The sequence below is a fragment of the Suricata suricatta genome, chromosome X, assembly GCF_006229205.1.
Source record: "Suricata suricatta isolate VVHF042 chromosome X, meerkat_22Aug2017_6uvM2_HiC, whole genome shotgun sequence".
In the NCBI taxonomy this organism is placed as follows: Eukaryota; Metazoa; Chordata; class Mammalia; order Carnivora; family Herpestidae; genus Suricata; species Suricata suricatta.
In genome coordinates, this window is record NC_043717.1 from 97051659 (window position 1) to 97074077 (window position 22419).

At 44.9% G+C, this 22419-nt stretch overlaps 1 protein-coding gene across 5 annotated transcripts in view; it reads right to left on the minus strand.

The window, feature by feature from the left end:
• Positions 1–8156: 8156 nt before the first annotated feature.
• Positions 8157–22419, minus strand: part of ARHGEF6 (Rac/Cdc42 guanine nucleotide exchange factor 6) — a 108292-nt gene continuing 94029 nt past the window's right edge. For 2 of the 5 annotated variants that reach the window (XM_029929731.1, XM_029929735.1), the window contains 8 exons: positions 20816–20961; positions 19623–19748; positions 18040–18060; positions 16815–16908; positions 15491–15580; positions 13466–13565; positions 11803–11857; positions 8157–10612 (listed from right to left, as the gene is read on the minus strand). In XM_029929731.1, the coding sequence (XP_029785591.1) occupies positions 10472–10612; positions 11803–11857; positions 13466–13565; positions 15491–15580; positions 16815–16908; positions 18040–18060; positions 19623–19748; positions 20816–20961 (773 nt within the window). In that variant the 3' untranslated portion in view covers positions 8157–10471. Of the gene's footprint in view, positions 10613–11802; positions 11858–13465; positions 13566–14078; positions 14231–15490; positions 15581–16814; positions 16909–18039; positions 18061–19622; positions 19749–20815; positions 20962–22419 lie in introns of those variants that run through there. The other 3 variants (XM_029929732.1, XR_003905015.1, XM_029929733.1) reach the window with 3 other exon arrangements.

Genomic DNA, 22419 nt, shown 5'->3' on the forward strand with positions numbered 1-22419 from the left:
GCACATAGCCAGGTTGAAGTTTTTCCTACTATTCTGTGAGCTTTTTGAGGACGAAGACCTTGTCCTGTTCACCTGTTCATGGTGACTTCAGTGCTTATCACAGGGACCTGACATAGAATTGGCCCTTTATTCATTGCATGGAGAAAAAAATGAATGAATAAATGCAGCTGCTTATCACTCAGTGAAGTAGCTCATGAAATAATTCTGAGTGTTGGGTAAAGCAAAAAATTTGCAATCCTGTAAAAATAGTTGATGTCGAAAACATTTCTAGGATAAAAATGTACTCGGGGAGTAGAAAATGAGGATTATGGTGTAGATAAAAATAAATAATCTATTTCTTTTTTAATTTTTTTTAAATGTTTGTGTATTTTTGAGAAAGAGAGAGACAGAGTGTGAACAAGGGAGGGGTAGAGAGAGAGGGAGACACAGAATCGGAAGCAGGCTCCAGGCTCTGAGCTGTCAGCACAGAACCCAATGCAGGGCTCAAACTCACAAACCGTGAGATCATGACCTGAGCCAAATTGAGATGCTTAACTGACTGAGCCACCCAGGTGACCTTAAATAATATATTTCTATGGAACATCTGGCTGGCTCAGTCAGTAGAGCATGTGACTCTTGATCTTGGGGTCATGGGTTCGAGCCCCACATTGGGTGTGGAGATTACCTAAAAAAAAAAATCTTTAAAAAATAATCTGTTTTTATTATATAGTTCATGGTAGTTTGCAAAATAGCACATAAAGTTGCTCCAAACTTGACTTGAACATTTTCAAAGTTGTTCTAATAAATGATGAGGACGTGAGTACTTTTGTGATCCACCTGTAACATTCTGATTATAAATTATCTAGCTTCATTCCATTTTTATAAAGACGTTACTTTTACATTCCACCTAAGGGTTGAGAGAGGGATGGTTGAAATTCCCCATACTTTTTATTTCCAGAGAAAGAGAAAATGAGCAAAGTGTTAAATATTACAATCTCTGTTACTTGGTAGGAAGCAAATGTCTACAAAATGCAGTGTGCCCCTAAGTACGGGGCACCCCAGTTAAAGGAAGACCGCATAGACACTCCTGGGCTCCAGGAGGGAAAACATTCCGTGTTGGATTTGATTATTTCCACAGGGCCTGAAACTGTTCTAAGTCACACTGCCTTAGGCCTTTAAAGCAGTCTGAAGTTGTCTGAGACACAGAGACGTGGAACAATTTATTTTTGTCTGTGAAACATAGCTCCAGTTTAAAAAAAATATCAAAGGAGCCTGGGTAGCTCAGTGCCCGGGCAGCTCAGACTCTTGATTTCGGCTCGGGTCATGATCCCAGGGTTGTGGCATCGAGCCCCACATCAGGCTTTGTGCTGAGCGTAGAACCTGCTTGGGATTCTCTCTCTCTTCCTCTCTCCCCGACTCACACATATACACACACACACACTCTTTCTCTTTCTAAAAAAAAATGTTTTAAAGCAGAAATACTCACTGTAGGGGTGTCTGGGTGGCTCAGTCGGTGAAGTGTCCGGCTTCGGCTCAGGTCATGATCTCGTGGTTCATGGGTTCGAACCCTGCGTCGGGCTCTGTGCTGACAGCTCAAAGCCTGGAGCCTGCTTTGGATTCTGTATCTTCCACTCTCTCAGACCCTCCCCTACTCACGCTGTCTATCTCTGTCTCTCAAAAATAAATAAAACAGTATAAAATTAAAAAAAAAGAAATACTGTAGTGTAGTTTGTGTCTGGAGTCAGACAGATAGTCTTAATCTAGGCTCTGCTCTTTTACCAACTTTATAAGCAGAGCAAATCACTTGACTTCCTGTGTGCCTCAGTGTCCTCGTCTGGAAAGTGGGGGTGATAATAACACCTGCTTGACAAGGTTTGTGAGGATTTAATGAGACCATTCACAGAAAGTCCCCAGTGAGAACCTGGTCCAGACCAGACCAGACCATCACATCCACAGTGCAAGGTTAGATCCCACACCTAACAAAGACTCTTTCTTACAGTTTTATTGTCAAAAACAAGGGAGCATTGGAAGTTTGGGGGTGCCAGGTATTTCCACATTTAGGAGATTTAGGAAGATTTCTTTAAAGAAAAAAAGAGAGAGAGAGAGAAAGAGAGAGACTGTGATCTGGGGTGCCTGCGTGGCTCAGTCAGTTGAGCATCCGATTTCGGCACAGGTCATGATCTCCTGCACCGTTTCAGCTCCCGTGTGGCCTAGAACCCCACTCAAAGTCCACTGATTTCTTTGTCACGAACTCTACTCCTATCTTCCACACCCCTCTGCTATAAACATCTCTGAAGTCCAACGCACAACCTTTAATTCAGATTTGATTCACAGGTCTTGTTACTATTTTCTTTTCTTTTTTTTTTTTTTTTTTTTTTTTGGTATCCAGCCAGCCACCCATCCCACACCGATCCACGTTACATGCAGCCTTCCGCATGACAGGTGTGCCAACTCCGGGAGGGGTGGCACAGACTGAGTCCTCCTCAAGGATGTTGGGGCGGAGGAAAGGAGCCCCAGAGGGAGAGAGCAGGGCACACAGAACCACGTCGATGATGGATGGGGGGGAGCGGGCGGGGCTCAGCTCACAGAAGGTATTGGGCGGAAGGCGTTCTCATTGTCTGATTATATGCAACATTGGCTCACTCAGCAAACAGTTGCTGAGCAGGTGCTATGAACTTGACCCTGGATCAGGCCCTGAATTTACAAAGAGGAAAGGAGACAAGCCCTCCTCTAAAAGTACTTAGCATTTAGTGTGGAAAAAGACCCGGGCAAATAAAGTTCGATGCAGGGACACGAGAAAGGGGTGTTGGAATCTGGATTCCCTGAGGAGGCGATCGATACTTGAGTTTTAAAAAAATTATTTCAAAGTTACAGAAAAATTGCAAAAATAATAATATAAATACCAAGTGTAACTTTTTTTCAGAACCATTTGAGGTTTGGTTCATCCTGGTCTTACCCCTGAATAGGGTCAGCGTGTACGTCCTAAGAAGAAAGATATTCTCCTTTGAGAGTCTGAGCCCGAGTGAGCCTCAAATAACACAGGATTTCAGGATGCGGGTACACTTAGAGGTGGATTTTTTTTTTCAATAAATAGAGTACGTACTACAAACATATTTTCTTTTCCTTAAGATTTGCTTAATAACATTTTCTCTTCTCTAGCTTACTTGGTTGTAAGAATACAGTTTATGATACATCCAACATACAAAATATATGTTGACTATACGTTATCAGCAAGGCTTCTAGTCAGTAGGCTGATGGTTTAGTTTTGGGGGTGTTAAAATTATACATGGATTTTTGTGCAAGGAGGGTTGGCAACCTTACTTCCATGTTGTACAAAAGTCAACTGTACACTTAGTCAGCTTCTGTAAATTTAACACCAATAGTGATCCGCCATTTGCATTCTTGAAAATTCAGTTAAGTGATACCATAATATCCTTTATATCAGTTTTTCCCTTCCAGTACAGGATCCAGTCTGGGGCCAGGAATTGAATCTTGTTGTTAGGTCTCTTTAGTCTCTAATCTGGGACACTTCCACAGCCTTACTTTCTATTTAATGACATTGCCATTTTTAAATAACAATCTCTCCCCTTTAAAACAACAAAAAAATAATGTTCCGAGGGAGTCTGGGTGGCTCAGTTGGTTAAGCGTTTGACTTTGGCTAAGGTCATGATCTCACGGTTCATGTGTTCAAGCCCCACGTCAGGCTCTGTGCTGATAACTCAGAGCCTGAAGCCTGCTTTAGATTCTGTCTCCCTTTCTCTCTGCCCCTCCCCCAATCGTTTTCTCTCGCTCTCTCTCTCTCTCTCTCTCTCTCTCTTTCAAAAATAAATAAACATTAAAAAAAAGAGAATGTTCCTTATTTCGAGTTTGCCTGATGTTTCCTCATGGTTAAATTCCAGTTATGCTTTCCTGGGTGGAAAACTACATGCCTGATACTGTGTCTTTCTCAGGGTATCACATCTAGAGGTACACAAGGGCCATCTGCCTGTCATCGCAGATATGAATTTTGATCACTCGGTGAAGGTGTTGTCCTAGGTCTCCGTTCTATAGTTACCATTTCCCCCTTTGTAACCAGTAAGCCGTCTGACGGGAGACACTTGGAGACTATGCAAGTATCTTTCTCATCATTTCCCCCTTTATTTAGCACCTGACAGTCATTTTTGCCTGAATCAGTCTTGAGTATGTTGGTTGTGAACTGATGGCTTCCCAGCTCCGATGCGCCTTTCACATTTACCAGTCAATACTAACCGGAGTCTGTACATGAGACCTTTCTGTGTCTCCCCACTTAGTCATTAGTACAGACTCACAGACTTCTACTTTTTTCAAGTTCTTATTTTGGTGCTCAAACTTCCCTTTATGCAGCTAGTGGAAGCCTCTTCAAGTTGGCGCATGTCTTTGAAACATGGCTCTATCAGATTCTTTTTTTAGTGTTTCTGTTACTTTCTGGGTCATCTTGTACCTTCCCTGCTTTAGTCACAGAATCAACCATTTCTCCAAGGAGCTCTGCTGCCTTTCAGCAGAGCATAAGTGCTTACTGCTCCTAGGAAATATATATATATTAGAGAGAGAGAGAGACAGAAAGAGAGAGAGACTAAATATAAATAGACTAATAAATATATATATTATATACATGCACACATACAAAAGCTGTCAGAGTTAGCAAATAAAAATTCAGGATACCCACTTATATTTGAATTTCAGGTAAACACTGAAACCCTTAGTATACATATATCCCATGCAATATTTGGGACATGATCTATACCAAAACATTATTTGTTGTACAGCTGAAATTAACATTTTTAAAAAGTAGGCTCTATGCCCATCATTGGACTTGAACTGGAGACCACAAGATTAAGAGTCTCATGCTTCACTGACTGAGCTGGTCAGGGATCCCATCTGAAAATCAAATTTAACTGAGCACCTTGTTTTTTTTTTTTTCCTGGCAATCATAATACATACAAACATACATACTACATACATATAAATGTACATATACACATGCAGAGACACACACATATAATGCATTTTAGAAATCATGACTTCACATAGATACTTGAGCTGACTCCAAGTAAAAAGGAAAGAATTTGCTCAATGGACACATATGGGAAAGGGACTTTAGGAAGGACGAAAGGCATATTACAGGACTTAGGAGAAATTCATGGAGACTAATTTTTGCTGTGTGATGTGGAATAGCAAGAGATTAAATTTTGAAACAGGTGCATGACATAGATCTTTTAGGCAATCGTTCTACTGGCACCAAAGAGGACAGACTGGAGAAGGTGACACAAGAGGCAAGGAGATGCACTAGTCTGAGGGAGATATGACAAAACAGGTGATGGCCAGGAGGATGGAGAAGAATTTGGGGGATACAAGAGAGCTAAAACTGGTAAGACTGGTTGACTAGACTTATAAAGCATTGATGTATAAATTTATACAGGGCTCAGGGAGAGGATGAAGTGGAGGATAATGCCCATTTTCCTGGCCGGGGCAACAAAGTGGTCAAGAGTGCTGTTTACTGGGATGGGGAACATTTGAATGAAAATGAGGAGTCTTTGGGCACCTGCGTGGCTCAGTCGGTTATGTGTCTGGCTTCAGCTCAGGTCATGATGTCACGGTTTGTGGGTTCAAGCCTCATGTCAGGCTCTGTGCTGACAGCTAGCTTAGAGCCTGGAGCCTGTCTTCAGATCCTGTGACTCTTTCTCTCTCTGACCCTCCCCTGCTCATGCTGTTTCTCTCTCTCAAAAATAAATAAAAAACATTAAAAACATTAAAAAAAGAAAATGAGGAGTCCAGCTTTGGATATGTTGAGTTTGAGGTGCTGAAGGACACCCACATTCAGACTGTCCATCAAGTAGCTGCATCCATGGGTCTGGAGCTCAGGAGAAAGATCGGGATGGAAAAATATGGACATGGGAGTCATCTGCGTTTTGATAAATGAAGCCATAGGAGTGGACAAGGTTGTCCAGGAAGAGGCTATAGAAAGGAACTGGAGAAGAAAAGTGTCGAGGATCAGCAAATGTTCAAGGTGACAGGCAAAGGAGGCAGGGCCAGCAAAGGAGACAGGGTTGGCCAGGTTGGATGAATGCCAGAAAAAGTTGGGCTCATGCACTCAAAGGAGAAGAGATTTATCAAGGAGGTGAGAGGGTCAGGCACTGTGAAGTGATCAAGATAGGAGTTGAAAAGTGTCCCCTGGATTTTTCAATTAAGACCTCAGGAGTGACTTCAGGAGAGTAGATAGCTGAGGTAGAAGCCGACTTAGGAGATGCCGAGGATAGAGGAGGAAATGTGGTAGAGAGAGCAATGGATCTGAGAGGCAGACCAACCAGGGTTTCAAATCCCAGCTCCGCATACCCTGATGTCTTGCTCAACATCTGTGCCTCTGTCCATTTGTAAGATGGGGATAACCAACACCCCATAGGGTTGTTGGGAGGGTTTTGTGAGCTTAACCATGTAGAACACTTAGGATAGAGCCCAGCACCTGGGAGATACAACCCTGTGTCTATTACTTCAGAGTAGGAAACAAACTGCCAAACGTGTGGCAAGCAGAAAGGTAATACTACGTGCCTGCACAATCATTGGTACAGAAGTGAAAGTTAGGGGGCATCCATAGGGCAAATGGCTTTAAGATCTTAGTACTGTAGTTGCGATCCAAATCTAGTTTGGCTCCTGCACCGCCAGCACCACTGCTGCTATGGCCTCCTGTGCACAAAGCTGTGAGTGGACACTCTGGATGCTAGGGTACAGAAACCACAAACCTGGCCCTGGAACCGCCCGCTAGCCGCCAAGCCCCAGGAAGATGGCCTCTGCCTAACATAAGCCTTCCAAACATCGTGCAAAGCCATCCCGTTGGCAGAACTGGAAATGTAGCAGAACCCACATGGTATAGGAAAGCTTAGCTGCAGGGGAGCCTGGGAGAGATCTTTTTTTAAGTCTTTTGGGGAGACACATAAAAGGGGGACCAACTCAGGAAACAGATGTTGAGGAAGATATGGAGAAAGGGGACACTTTTGCACTGCTGGTGGGAATGCACACTGCAGCGGCCACTCTGGAAAACAGTATGGAGGTTCCTCAAAAAATTAAAAATAGAACTACCCTACAACCCAGCAACTGCACTACTAGGTATTTACCCAAAGGATACAAAAATGATTATTTAAAGGGGCACATGGACCCCAATGTTTATAGCAGCGCTATTGACAATAACCAAAGTATGGAAAGAGCCCAAATGTCCATCCACGAATGAATGATAAAGATGTGGTACGTATACCCAATGGAATATTACTTAGCGATCAAAAAGAATGAAATCTTGCCATTTGCAACAATGTGGATGGGACTAGAGTGAATTATTTTTTTTTTACTGATCTAGAGTGTATTATGCTAAGCGAAATAAGTCAGTCAGAGAAAGGCAAATACCATATGATTTCATTCATGTGTGGAATTAAAGAAACAAAACAGATGAACATATGGGAAGGGGAGGAAAAATAAGACAAAAACAGAGGCAAACCGTAAGAAACTCTTAAATACAGAGAACAAGCTGAGGGTTGCTGGAGGGGTAGTGGGTGGGGGGGGCATTATTACATGGGTGATGGGCATTAAGGAGGGCGCTTGTTGGGATGAGCACTGGGGGTTACATGTAAGGGACAAATTACTGGGTTCTACTCCCGAAACCGATACTACACCATATGTTAACTAACTTGGACTTAAATAAAATTTTTGAAAAATGTTAAGGGGGTTGTAACAGATGCTGAGTAGTGACAGATAGTATCCAGCACATCTGTCTTGAGGCGGAGGAAATACTTTCACCAGAACTGCTGACAGGCACATTCCAACTGTGGGCACATACAGGCTATCACTGGTTGACAAAATCCCAATACCGATGGAAAATGGTGCACAGACAGTTCGTAGGTTGGGGCCGGAAGGAGGGGGCGGAGAAGTTAAGGAAGGTTCTGTCTCATGACATGAATTATCTCTGTAAAGTGGGGAGCAAATGTCACCTGCCCCGAGTGAAAAAGGTGGAAGCCGGCCGGGGGACCCGATGAGAGTGGATGGCTCATGAAGAAATGTGGGAGGAACTGTCACAGCGTCAGAAACCTTTCCGCACACTGGCTAGCTGGCGGGGGGCGGCGGGGGCGGTGGGGGGGGAACAAAAAGAAAGGAAGGAAAGGAAAGAAACACAGGACTTAGTTTATAAAGCATTGTTATTCTTATTTATTGAAAATGTCCATTTTAAAAGTCTTCAAAATAAAAACAAGTTAGAAAATTGGAGCTCGTGTAAGAAGGGACATGACGGAAGAGGAGCTACAAAGCCTCTAAGGGCAGCGGTTTAATTACAGGGTAACAGGAACCCACTGGTAGAGTATTGTAAACAACACAGCTATGGAGACACTGCTCTCAGGTTAACATGGCTTCGTTTCCTTTATATTATTGTTTAACGTGTGAGCGCGGACGCCACTCTGCACAAGCTTCAGTACCCAGAGTACTGAAGGCTTCTCCTCAGAAGGGCCAGGTTCCAAACACATGCATATGTACACGTTACTTTAAAATAAAGACCTCTCAATATTTTAAGCAATCCTATACCTTATCAACTAAAGGATTTCAGAATCACAAAAAAAATGTTCCCTACGGATATAGTTTACGCCATTTACAGCAAGCTGTTGATTAACCACAGGTGGGGCGTATCTAAACAGCTGGGCTTAAACACAGAACAACAGCCATTTCTAGAAATCTTCTTCACTCCGCAGCTTCCAAAGATGGCTAGGTGGGGTTAGCAGACGGTGGACTGCAAGGACATAGTCCGCTTCCTGTGGATGGCGTCGCTTCTGCTGGGCAGCAAGGACTCAACAGCCCTCTACCGTGTAGCGGTGGGAACTTGAGACCCGCCCCCCAGTACCAAAAAGAAAAAGAGCTCAGCAAGCTGAGGGTGTTCAAGCTTCAAGTTTGGTTTCTAAACAACATTTGCAAAACCCACATGTATAGGCACCTGTCAAATGTATCTGTAAGACACAACCTTGACTGGTCCTTTGGCCCTTTGCCTCTCTTTCCAGTGATCTTCCCCACCTGCCCAAGTGCACGTGTCTCTGGGAGAGAGAGGCGCGGGCCATACTGCTCCTTGCTGGAGCCTCATGCCGACTTTCGATCGTGTCAAATGTGGATGTATTCTGCTCTTCCGTGACCCTCCTCTAACCGGGTTCACACAGTTCTCATTTTTGAGACACTTACAAAGGCAATCGTTTGAGTCAGTGAGGAACTTCAGCAAACCCATTCCAAATACTCAGCCTCACTAGTGAGCAGCACACAACCACTGGATGGGTCTATTCCTTCCTGGATATACAAACTGGACCAACAGCCCATTTCTGCAAATGATGCTTCAAGTCCTACTCAGAGAGGCTGCGGACAATTACAGCTTCCCACAGCGTATCTGGGAGAGCAATAAAGTGAATTAAAGCTGTCTACTAGGGCACAATATTTCCTTGATGCAGACGGTTTTGAAGGATGAGAAGTCGCAAGTTGAATATGCAATGTAGATGAAGGAGCTGCTCACAGTCTATATTTTTTTAAAAGTAAGCACAGCGCACACATACTAGTTTACACACCACTTGGTATGGTTGGCTTAAAGCATTGGGGAGACATAAAACTCACACGGGAGGCAGAAGGGTAGGGAGAAAAACCTACCATGCACTGGGAAAAGATGGTCACCTCCACTGCGAAAGGGGAAGATTGTCTAGTGCAATTTGCTAATGGATCTGGTGTTAGCTTGGATGAGCGGGGCCTCTGCCCCATAGAGTTAAAATGTAAACCCACACAAAAGGAATAAGGGTGCTACCGTTTCCTTGGCCTTATGGACAACACAGGGCAGTAATAATAACAATCATAATAAAAAGTGTGCAATGAGGGCTGGCACATGATCACCCAGGGAGGGTGGCTGGGTCATTGGGCAAATGTGCTAGTCTTTTATTCACCCTACCCTGGTCACAGCTCAAGGGGCTTCGCCTTCATTAAATTGGGTACTGAGGGGCTTCCAGATACAAGAAAGCATTAGAGAAAGAGTCAAGTTCATATTTACTAAGCCACGGCCAGCCACTTTGATATGGTAGCCGGCCTCAAAAGAGTGACCCAAGGGTAATGGCTGGTGAAGAGGTACTATGAATTGAACTCATCTGAAGATCATTGAAGTCAGTCGCCTACACTGGTTTCCCTTTTCAGATCGAATGGAAAAGACTCTGGGGAGACTTCTGCCACCACCTCTGGCTCTTACCCCTGTCAAAAACAAAACAACCAACCAATAGCCAAACAACCAACACTCAAGCAAACAGAGAGACAGAGAGAGAAAGCAAAGGAGAGAGAGAGAGAGAGAGAGAGAGAGAGAGAGAGAGAGAGAGAGAAAGAGTGACCCAGATACAAAATAAAAACCAAAGAAGTGAACAAACAGATCATTTGAAGCTGGACATTTCAAGATGCCCCAAAGGCACATCTGCCCAGCTGCACAGTGATGGTTTTATGGAAGAATGGAGGTCTTGCTACTGGGCTCGGCCCGAATACACTCATCAGTTTGCTTCAACAGCCTCCGGACCAGCTTTTCTAGGTCCCTCCTTGATTTCAATTCTTCTTCCAGGTACTGCTTCATTCTTTTGTTTTCCTGTGATGGGGAAAGACTTGTTAATTCCCAAACCGGGTGGCCCCTTCTCAGGGCTCCCCAGCTCCTCCTCTTAGCAGCCTTCGCCACTGACCATACTTTCCTTTCTCAAACTCCTCTCCCTCAGCTTCTGAGACGAGGCAGTCCCGATTCTCCTACCCCTCTCTTGCCGAGCCTTTGTATTCTTCTTACTTGCAATATAAATGTCCTCTAAGGCTCTGTCCCAGGCCCTCTTCTAAGTCAGCTCTCTTTTCACTTAATGTCTCTTCTCCTTCAACTAGCTTGGGGCCTATTCTCACTTCGTGTCTTTTTTCCTTCAACTCAGCTTGGGGGCCCCTTCCAAATCTCTCTGATACTTGACCTCATCCCATCTCATGAGCACTAGGTCTGTAGTCCCTAATATCAATGTGACATTCACAAGCACCTCAAACTCATTATGTCCTCAACTGAAGTCAGAATCTCAGCCATCAGCCCAAACTTCTCTTCCTCTTACAGCTCCTGATCTCCATGAAGGGCACTTCCGTTTCAAACCAGATGCCCACATAAGAAGCTGCATCTTCAAACCCTGGCTCTCTCTCTCTCTCTCTTAGTCCCACATCACGGCATCATTTTCCACAGGCTCTAACCCTGCAATGTGCCTCCCATCACATTTGTTTTCCTCCTCTGCAACCTCAATGGCACTGCCTCCGTCCAGGACTTGATCGTGTCTCACCCTGAGCTTTGTGAAAATCTCCCAAGTGGTCTTCCAGTCTCTGTTCTCCCTACCCCCAGTCCATCCTTTACCCCATCACCAGGCACAGCCAGACCCCAAACACCAGGAAGAGTGTGCATTGTGGTACACTGGATCATATCTGCAGAGGAGCCTGCAAATCAAGATTTATGGTCCTCTTTACACTTATCCTCTCGAGGATGACTTAGCTTTTTTTTTTTTTAATTTTCTTTACAAATGTCACAGAACGTGAAAGTTATAACTAAGTTGGGGACCCTACTGCAAACTGCTAAGTAGGTATATGAGCAATCCTGGGATATTTAAACCGGAGATCACATGGTAAAATCCACAAAACCCGCTTTGAAGACACAAGGAAAATAAACATCCCCACCTCACTACCTTGTCCCTGGACCTCTCCTGAGACCATCTACGAGCGTGTGGTCCTGTTACATGAGCTGAGAAAGTGACTTTTATATTTCATTACCTGTTTCAGTTCTTTGACCTCATCCTTCAAGGCATAAACAGTATCGACAAGACTCCTAGAACATAAAGTTCCGAGATTAATAGCTGGCACTGACATACTGTTAAGCAAAACTTAACAATTAAAAGCAGCTTTCTAGAAATACAGATCCTGAAAAGCTGTGGACTTTCGAGCTGGTCGGGAGACAGACTGCCAAGAACGGTCCTCGTGGTCCCTGTTTTTGTGGGTGAACCACCACCAGCATGCGGGGTCAGTCAAACACCATTTCATTACACGTCTTCTACACGGCCTTCCTCCTTGGCCGCTTGCTCCCCGGCTTGGGTGAGCACAAAGGGCGAGACCAGGGCTCATGGGAAGGTTTCGATTCTTTCTCTAGGGCAGGAATGACCAACACCTATCATATAATGAGGGCTGCCCTGAGGCCCTGCCTATCCTACAAGATCTCTGCTATGGCACTGCACTTGTCGTCTCTCTGGCCCTACACGACCCTATATGACCCAAAGTCAGGGGCATTATTTCTGGAAGATTCCAACTGTTCCAAAAGCAGATCGAAGTGCCCTGGCAGAGTCATGGAACAGTCCCTTCCCGGCTGACTCTCCCCCTGCATGAGAACTTTGGAGATCTGGGTTCCAGTCCTGATCCTACCACTGACCAGTCCCCCAACCTTAGGTAGCCAGTTCCTTTCTCCAACTCTCCTTGTCTTACTTTCTTCACAGACAAAATGGAGATAATAGCGCATTCCTCCAAAACCTCACAAACTTACCGTGAGGATTAAATATAGCTATAAAAATTATTATTACAATGATTATCATGTATTGCGTGACTGTCACGTGTGACCCTTTGTACTTGTCATTCCATTTAACCTTACAACAAACCTTAAAGTATTACTATCATACCCATTTACAGATTGAGGAAACTGAAGCACAGAGAGGTAAAGACGTTTGCCCATAGGTCACACAGCTAACACAATGTGGAATTTAGACGTGAACTGGGGCTGTCCACTTGAGCCCAAGCAAGTGTTTTACCATTTTGCCACATCACTTCATGTACCAGAGGGAGAAATACATCGACAATGTCAAGCACATCAAAATATGCAAATTTAGGCCTGACTTCAGAAATGACTCAAGTTTAAACGAATGAATTATTTGGCCACTTGGTGTTTATTTTCTAAGCCCAGGTGTACTTAACCTGATTTTCCCATTAGGTCACCCTCACTACTGGGCAAAGGTAGACCAGGGACATCATTTCCTGAACCCCAGCTTCCTCACCTCTAGAAGTGGTAAACCTAAAGCTTATCTCACTGGCTGGCTCAGTTGGTTAAGCGTCTGACTTTGGCTCAGGTCATGATCTCGCAGTTCATGGGTTGAAGCCCCACATCGGGTTCTGTGCTGATAGCTCAGAGCCTGAAGCACCTTACGTATGAGAGGGCTGACCGCAAGGACATCCACCAAGCAGAAACTTCTATCCCCTTTGGCCTCCCCTTCCCCCTTCTCTTTGTTGGGGGGGGCGCCCTCCCACCGCTCCCCGACTGCATGAGAGCAAACGGGGCTATATTCTCAGAAAAGGGGGGACTATCCTTCAGTGCAGGCTTTGTAAGAGATGCACTGCCCTGCTGGAACCTTCTTTCCAGCCCTCCAAGTCAGAAACGGTAGCCCGCTCTACTCACTTTTCTTCAATGATGGTCTGCCCATTGCTCCTGGTTTCTTCAATGATGAGCTTCTCTTCCTCGGGGAGTAAGACCTGTGGAAGCGAATCTTTGCGAGCACCTACAAACAAGGGTTGTGAGAGGGAGGAGAGGGGAGAGTTACCCGAGACTGTTCTAGGTGGTGGCCCCTTCCACGGTGGTCATTGAGGGGTCTTGTGGGTGCATGTCACTGCCTTGCACCCCGATGGAAGTCATCAGACATTGGCTGACTACACTTTGCTGACTGAGGAAACGGCCGAATACACCGATTCACGCTTGAAGCGGGCATCAGGGTGGGGGGTGCAGGTAGTCAGTCAAGGCCATTTCGGTCAAGGGTAGAGCAGAGGTTGGGGATTAATCACATCAGCTCAAAGATGGGGTATTCTCATGGCTCTGTTCAGACCGTTTCAAGGCTCTGGGATGGAAGAGGTGACAGAACTGATGAGGGACCTGACCAAGCAGCTCTCCTGCACCTCCAACCTCCCCCTCACTTCTGGATCCTTCCTCTCAGAGCTCAAGCCCTCAATCTGTAGTCTCCCTGAGCCACTGGTGCCCTCTCTTCGAAGCCTAACTCCTTCAAGCTATGCACACTCACTGCCTCTGCTTTGCTGAGGTGGCCCAGCGTCTGCCTTCCACAGGGCCCGGCACTTTGTAGCTGCTTAATAAGCAGACAGCAGACTGATTGCCAGACTGGTTAAATGCAGCAGGAAACCACAGCAGTCGTTTCCAGTGAAACAGGACTTCTGGCTGGAGAGGGACAGAGGATGGGAGGTCACCATGATGCCAGACACTTGCCACGTGTTGGGGCAGACTAGGCAGGAGGGTGGAAACATGACTCTTTAGGCCACAACAGCTGCCTACACCTGCGATAGATCTCAGACACTGTCAATGTGAAAAGAGCAGGTTCAGGGAGCAGGTGAGGTCGGGCTTTGCACAAGGGATGCTTCTTCTGGTGTCTCCCTGTCCCCTTCTCTTTCCTAGTTGTCACGACACCTTGAAACTTGCTCTCAGAGCTGGGCATGCCCACAGCCACAGCCAGGATTGGTCTGTGAACTTGAAGGTGTGACAGTCAGCTCTTCACCGTCAAACGTGTGAACTCTGACATCAAATGTCTTCCTCCTGCTGGCCTTAGGGACAAGTTACTCCGAAGGCATAGGTCAAGGCAGTCCACCAAAGTGATCTCCACCCACACTCAAGTAACGGGGCAGTGGCCGTCGAAAATGGGGCATTACGGAGAACTTGCATCTTAGGCAAAGGCAGGCAGCAGACACCTCACTCATGGTGTCCTGGTCGCCTATAGTCATGGACGACAAGACAGAACCTATGTGACTTGGGTTTTTTTTGAAAGCTCAAGGATCAATCAGAAAACATTCTCTTGCTTTCTGTCTGTAGCCAGAAAGTTGCTGGGGGGGAGGGGGCAGAGGGGACAGGGGTGGGGGTGGGGGGAATTACCCTCCCCCAATAGCTCCCTGTAAATTGCATACATTCCAAACAGCTCCTAAGCAGCTGCATTTCCAGATTTTCAGAGCAACTTTGAAACCTGAGCTTGGTGAAGCAGTGTTCGCTTAAATATGCAGCTGATCGAAGATAGTATTGTGACTTCCTTTCCAACTCTGCCCATGAGAAGAGATTAGCATCAGTTCACAGACACAGGAACTCTCTGGGTTCTTTAATTCCTAACTAGTGCTTGTGAAGGCATCTGCGCACTTCAAAGGAGAAGGACTTTTTTAAAAACTTCTTTTGTTTTCATTTCTATCACCTCCAGCTTTTTTTACTCTTGCATGTCTCTTTCTCTCTGGGTGAAAAGAAAACACCGGGTAAACAAACCGCCTGGCAGCTAAAAGCACCTTATCGGAAAGATGCAGTTCTGCTGGCTCTTCTGCACCGAGTCACCCGCTCTCCACGCCTTGCAACCCAGCCGGGCTGCTTTGCTCTGCTTTAAAGAGGCGCCAAGCAGTAAAAAAGAAACAGCACTCATTAGACGAGGTGGTTTGGGGGGGAACCTACTTGAGCCGTGGCCTTGCTGAAAGTTTGCGCTGGTACAGTAGGCTTCGATCACCTTAAGGATCTGAGCGTCTTCTTCCAGGGCAGCCGTACCTGCCAGAGTTAATTAACAGTGAGTTCGCAGAGTCACGCACGCCTCGGGACCCTCAAAGTCATGCACGGCTCTCAACCGCTGGGGACCACCCTCCCTGACCAGAATGCCTGCGCCTCCGCCTCCTCCTCCTCCTCCTCCTCCAGTGGCTCTCTTTCCAGTTTTCTTTTGTAAAGAAATGTCTCCATCATTTTGGGGCTTTTTTTTTTTTTAAGTCTGTTTATTTATTTTGAGAGCAAGAGAGAGTGTGTGCAGGATAGAGGCAGAGAGAGAGGGGGAGACAGAGTCCCCTCTGCCCTGTCAGTGCAGAGTCTGACGTGCGGCTCGAACTCACAAGCCTCAAGATCACATCCTGAGCCACAGCCAGATGCTTAACCGACTGCGCCACCCAGGTGCCTCTGGGGCTTTTACTAGCACTCTCAGAGGCCATAGTGACAGCACTGGGCTTAGCACCGGCCTCACTTCTCATCCGCTACATATGACAACATGCCTCTCCTTCAAATTGCAAGGCTTTCCTTCTCTAGGAAGCGTTCCCCCATAGACCTTGTCCGTTTTTCCCTCCAGCCAACAGCAGAGTCATTGATTCCTACTCCTGCTCTCTCCCTGCAACTCATCCAGGTGGGGGGTGAAAGATGCAGAAGCCAGAGTCCAGCAAAAGGTCTCCCCGGACTATATTTTTGGCCGAGGCACACAGATCCGTCACTCCTTTGTGATGCGTCACTTACTCCTTCATATGTGTGTCCCCAGGTACCTAGTTCCCAGCCACAGAGGCAAATACATGCATATCCACTGGCTGACCAACTCTGTGGTCTGACTCTAAGTCAAGTTGCTTCCACACTCCTGGATAACTGAGAACGTCACTGAGCATTAAACTTCCAGAAGGACTTCAGCCTTTAGGTCTAGTTAGTGTACCCTGGTAGAGGAAAATATCTTGGGAATCAAAAACTAAGGGATAAAATGTATCCATAGCAGACAGGTCCCTTTAGTGGTTTTCAACCAGGCGGGGCAAAATATTCAGAACGAAAATCATACAGGTGGCATCCACTTCGGATCACATAAAGTGCAGTGGGAGGCCGCTTATTCAAAAATCTTAGAGGTGTCCAAACCCTTGGATGCATGCAGTTTTCTCCATGAAACAGGGGATACGGAGGACTAACTGCTCTAATCATCTGCTTTCAAAAGACTCCTTCCTCTAGTTCATCCATAACCGACCTTCCAAAACGACAAAACACATACTTTTCCGAATCACGTACTCCTCCTCCGATGGTTTTCTTTCCGTCTTTCTTTTATGAAGAAACTTCTTCATCGTTTTGGGGCTCTTACTAGACTCCTGTAAGGACAGACGTTTCATTAGGAATTAAAATTCTCCCCCCAAAACAAATTAAAAAGAGCACATGAAACGAAACCGAATGGCTCTCTCTTACTTTGACAGTCTCAAAGTGCATCAAAATGTAATAATGTACATGATAAAAACGGCTCCAGCAAATTTCATAAAACAGAAGCAATGACATTGGCCTCTCAAATGCCATACGGATGGGTAGTGTGTGCAGAGAAAGTAGTGGGTGTCGATCCCAGTGAAATCACCGTATTCCAAACGTGGTTTATCGTCCTCACTGATACGGTTTCAAGGGTATCAAATAACAATTATAAATACTAATATTGGACATACTGCTTTTCAAGGAGCTTCAAAGCTTTTTAAATACATTTTCCTTAGGGACAGTCCCACAAGGAAGAATACCAATCTCCATTTGTCAGATGAGAAAATTAAGGGACTAAATAATTTCCCTGAACTCAGAGAAGAGCCAAATGACGGATCTCCTGATAAATAATTTGGAGTCAGGAGCCATGGGTGTAGACCGAAGCTTAAATATACATACAGAAAGCTGTATTTTTAATTAGTAGATAAAAAGAGCCATGGGTTACCAAATTTGCTTTTGCTGTATGAGTAACCAGTGCTCATTATCAGAAATCCAAAGAACGATTAAAATCTTAGGCCCTACTGACCATCTTATCCCCATCTCCCATGCAAAGTATATACGTGATGTATGGGTCATAATTAGTGCCTTAAAATACATGGGACAAAAGAACTTAATGTCTTCCACTTTAGCCACAGCGACCCAGTTAGACTTGGAAACAGACAGACACGGAAAACTCACGTGACAAAAACGATAGGAAAGAGCGTTTACCAAAGAAAAAAAAACCACACACACACACACACACACACACACACACACACACACACACACAAGGAAAACAGGCATTTAAGACAACATTTTCAAATGGATTTCACAAGAGGCTGCTTTCTGAAGAAAGTACTTACAGGTCAGAACTGCATCTTCATACTTTAGTCACCAATGAGAACAAGGGACAAAACAAGCATAAAGGGAAAGCTTCATTCATCAAAGGTGACAGCACAGTATTATGACGCCACTGTACGCCAAAGATATGCTTCTACCCTTACCTTTAAGATATAAGACATCCTCTAAAGTGAATATGTAAAGAAAGAGAAAATGAGTGTGAGAGGTCGATGGTTTTAATGACCAAATCCATTTATCAGTAATTCTAAAACAACATTCAAATGTTAGTGTCATCATCAATTACACCGAGAGAACGTCGTCATGATTCCCGCCATTAGTGTTAGATGCAATATCACCATGCAAAAGCCCAAGGAATAAAGTTCTGTGCAGAGTAACAAGTACTGAAGTACTGAAAACAACTGAAATACACACTCCATGGTAAGAGTATATTAATAGCTGTCTTCTCCCAGCAAAAACAACATGATCATGCCTTAGTTTTAATGGATTAGTTCTGCGAAGGATTAAGTTGACTGAACCCTTCAAGGCTCACCTGAATTCAATCTTAGAACAGATAATTACAAAATTGCCATCATTAAAAAGGGGATGCAGGGGCGCAGATAACTACAAAGTGGCACTGCTCATTTATGTAATCAGAGAAGAAAATTGGATTATTGCGGGTGTCCAGGGTTGATTTCCACAGCAAATCTGTGGAACTGTTTCCTGGCCCAATTCTGAACAAAAGTACATAATAAGGATTTGGATCGAACGTTACTTCTCCTGCCATGCCCAGTTGAAGCAATCAAAAAATCCTCCGGTGTCCTAATATTGCTCTATTTTTACTGCACGCGGAGGCAACAATTAATCGAGACAGTAGCACGGTATTTGAAATCAAAACAAACTCGAGATTGAGCTAAATCTGTGTCCCGCATCAAAACACACATTCAATATAGCGATATGTGCTGTCTTTGCCCACTAATTCTAAAATGCGTCTCATAATCGCCATGAACTTAAACCTTCACTTGGGAAGACCTAGTTATAGAACAGTTACTAATAAATGAAGCTCTTTACTGAAAGCTGAAATAATGATTAACATCTTAAGGGGGAAAAAAACACCATTTGGATGGAAAACGTAACACTCTACACAGTTACAGAAGCTACTGACTGACATTTCCTGACTGCGACTTTCAGGAAAAAATAGAAAGAACCTTGAAGTCCCCACACTACCCAAATATCCAACGTTGCTTAGAAGCCTCGCTTGAAAAGACATTCTTTTCATTGAAGTCTTTTCCCTTTCTACCTGCAGCAGAAAGTCCAGACTCTCGTAGTTCAGACTCAGGGCTGAGTCCCCTAAGGCTTTCCTGATTTGGCATTAATAGATCAAAAGGACCCAAAATGCAGAACTGGGTCTGCTTGGTTGCAAACTGAACTCCAATGAAGTGGCTTTGGTCTGAGACGTGTGGGCGTTATATACAATGATTGTGCCCTGAGAAAGGTGAACCAGAGGCCCTTTGGGGGGGGAGTTGGGGGGGTGGGGAGCTCAGGCAGTGCACCCTGTGGATAAATATTTGTCCAGGGACAACGGGGAGATGGAAAATGAAGAAATAAACACATCTCCGAGTCTAACGATTCACGATTGACTGACACATATCACCTATCATCAATTCTAGCACATCCCCACAGAACTCTTCATAATAAGCTGTGATGTTAGCTTGACAGATGCATCTTATACAATATGGAACAAAATTACCTCTTTATAACCTAGTGCTGCTGATGGTCTAAGTGGAGGTGCGGGTCGCAGACAACTTAAACTCCACGGTTTTATAATTTGCGGAGGCTCCAAGGGTCCTCGGGGCTGTCCAGTAGAGCTAAAAGACTGGGAAAATGTCTGATGAGATGTTGGCAACCTGCCACCTCAACCCGACCTTGTGCCCCACAGCAAGAGAACAATAGTTTCATTGCATTGGCAAAGCCAACCACAGAACAAGAAAGGTGAGAAAACAAAGGTCTGCGGTTTGAGAACTGGCACCTTCCAGTCCAGATGACGGGATCTCTAAGGAATGGTACGAAATGGACTCAACACCCTCCGAGCCTGTCTTCCCTCTCTCTTCTGGAATGTCATTCACTAAAGTCAGGGGTGGCTATCCTCCATAAGAGAGGAGGGGGGTAGTCAACACTGAATGGCTTTGGTCAGGCGTTCGGCGCTCTATCAGGTGCTGAAATGGGGTACCTTGGCAGAATGGCCTAAGACAAACCTTAGCGAAGTGGAGTTACTAGCTAGCCAGCTGACAAAGCCAACATTTGAACTCAGATCTGATGCCAAATCCCTTGTTCTTCCTGCCACTTCACACGGTGCCTGAGACTAGAATTTTGGCATCGCCAGTTGGGAGTGTTAACAGGACTGCAATCTTCGCTTTCACTCAACAAGTACAGTAAAACCTCATCAATTCCAAATCCAGGAATTTCAAATGGGTGGTGACTTGGAAGAAGACAGCAGCTGCAAGTCTGCCCTTGAAAATTGCCTAGTGGATGTGGTCACCTAAATGAGATGACGTGGAGATGTCGAAGGACTTGTGCGGACAAACTGTTTTTGGACTCTGCACATGATGAATAGGAGAATGACAGTGGCTAAAATAAACCTCGTTTACCACTAAAACAGCTTAATGAGACTTCTGATTAGAAAAACATTTGCAGGCAGTTGGCGGGAGCCCCTTAACACTGTCCAACAAAACTGCACACCTTGATGTAAATCTGTTTCTTAATTTGGATGGGCCCGCCCCCACTCCACAACAAGTAATCAGAATTAGTGAGATTTAACTGTACTTCAACACCTACAAATATAGATGACCCAAAGACTAAGGGCATGTTCACTGCCTCTTGTAAGTCCTCTGCAGGCAGATGTGACAAGGCACTCAGTAACCCTAGTACACGTGGACAACTTACGGAATGAGCACCAGAAGAAGAAGACGATGTTTTGGATATCGAGCTGCAAGAAGGAGGTCCCCTGGTCAGTCTGCCCAGCTGCTCTAGCCACTCCTGGAAGTCCTGGCCATTGCTGCAGTGCACCACAAGCCTCTCCATCATGTTACCTGTGTCGCCCCACCGGGAGCATTTGGAGACAAAAAAAGACAGGGAGAACCTTGAGTTCACCTCATTCACAAACACACGTCGCGCACCAAAGAATGCGGTGTCTGTTCACTTCTCCAAAGAGGACATCCAGATGGCCAACAGGCACATGAAACAATGCTCAGCATCACTCAGCATCAGGGAAATACAAATCAAAACCACACTGAGATACCACCTCACACCGGTCAGAGTCCCTAAAATGAACAAATCAAGAGACTATAGACGCTGGCGAGGGTGTGGAGAGATGGGCACCCTCCTACACTGTTGGTGGCAATGTAAACTGGTGCAGCCGCTCTGGAAAACAGTGTGGAGGTTCCTCAAAAAACTATCCATAGAACTCCCCTATGACCCAGCAATAGCACTGCTAGGGATTTACCCAATGGATACAGAAGTACTGATGCATAGGAGCACATGTACCCCAATGTTCATAGCGGCACTTTCAACAATAGCCGAATCATGGAAAGAGCCTAAATGTCCATCACCTGATGAATGGATGAAGAAGATGTCGTGTATATACACAATGGATTACTACATGGCAATGAGGAAGAATGAAATCTGGCCATTTGTAGGAAAGTGGATGAACCTCGAGGGTTGCATGCTAAGTGAAATAAGTCAGGCAGAGAAGGACAGATACCATATGTTTGCACTCATAAATGGAACAGGAGAAACTGACAGAGGACCATGGGGAGGGGAAGGGGAAAAAATAGTTGGGGAGAGGGAGGGAGGCAAATCATGAGAGACTCTTGAATACTCAGAACAAACTAAGGGCTGATGGGGGCAGGGAAGAGGGGGAAGAGGGTGATGGGCATGGAGGAGGGCACTTGTGGGGATGAGTACTGAATGTTATATGGAAATCAACTTGACAATAAACCATATTTTTTAAAAAAAAGAGCATGACTTTGAGTAGATAATGAAAGAAAATGCAAAATGCTAATTGATTCATGATGTGGTTTCATCTTAGCTTGGGCAAACCGTGCAGTATTTAATGCATAGTAGCAGAATATTTACTATTGAAGCTTGAAAAGATGTGAGTTCTTTGTGTGCCATCTTTCATTTATGCATGTGAGAGGGTTTTCTTTTCTTAATATTTTTACATTGTAGTACTTGTTTTCCTTGTTGGGGTGTTTGCTTATTTAATACATTCCATCAAGGACAGAAATTACATGCTGGTTTTTTTTTCCCCCCATAGGAAGTGTGTCTTGGGCTTTTCCCTTATTATTTGCTTTCCTTTTTTTTTTCTTTTTCCTCTTCTCTTTTTGGTGGTGGGGGTGGTTATGTTTAAATGAAGTTGCTTTTACAACACCAAAGACTTAATCATCCATTTCCTACATAAAAGGTAGCTACTTTTTTGCATGGACCTCAAGCGTATTGTAGTATAGAGGTGGAATTTAAGGAAAGGTATTAAGCAGGCTGTGTTGTAG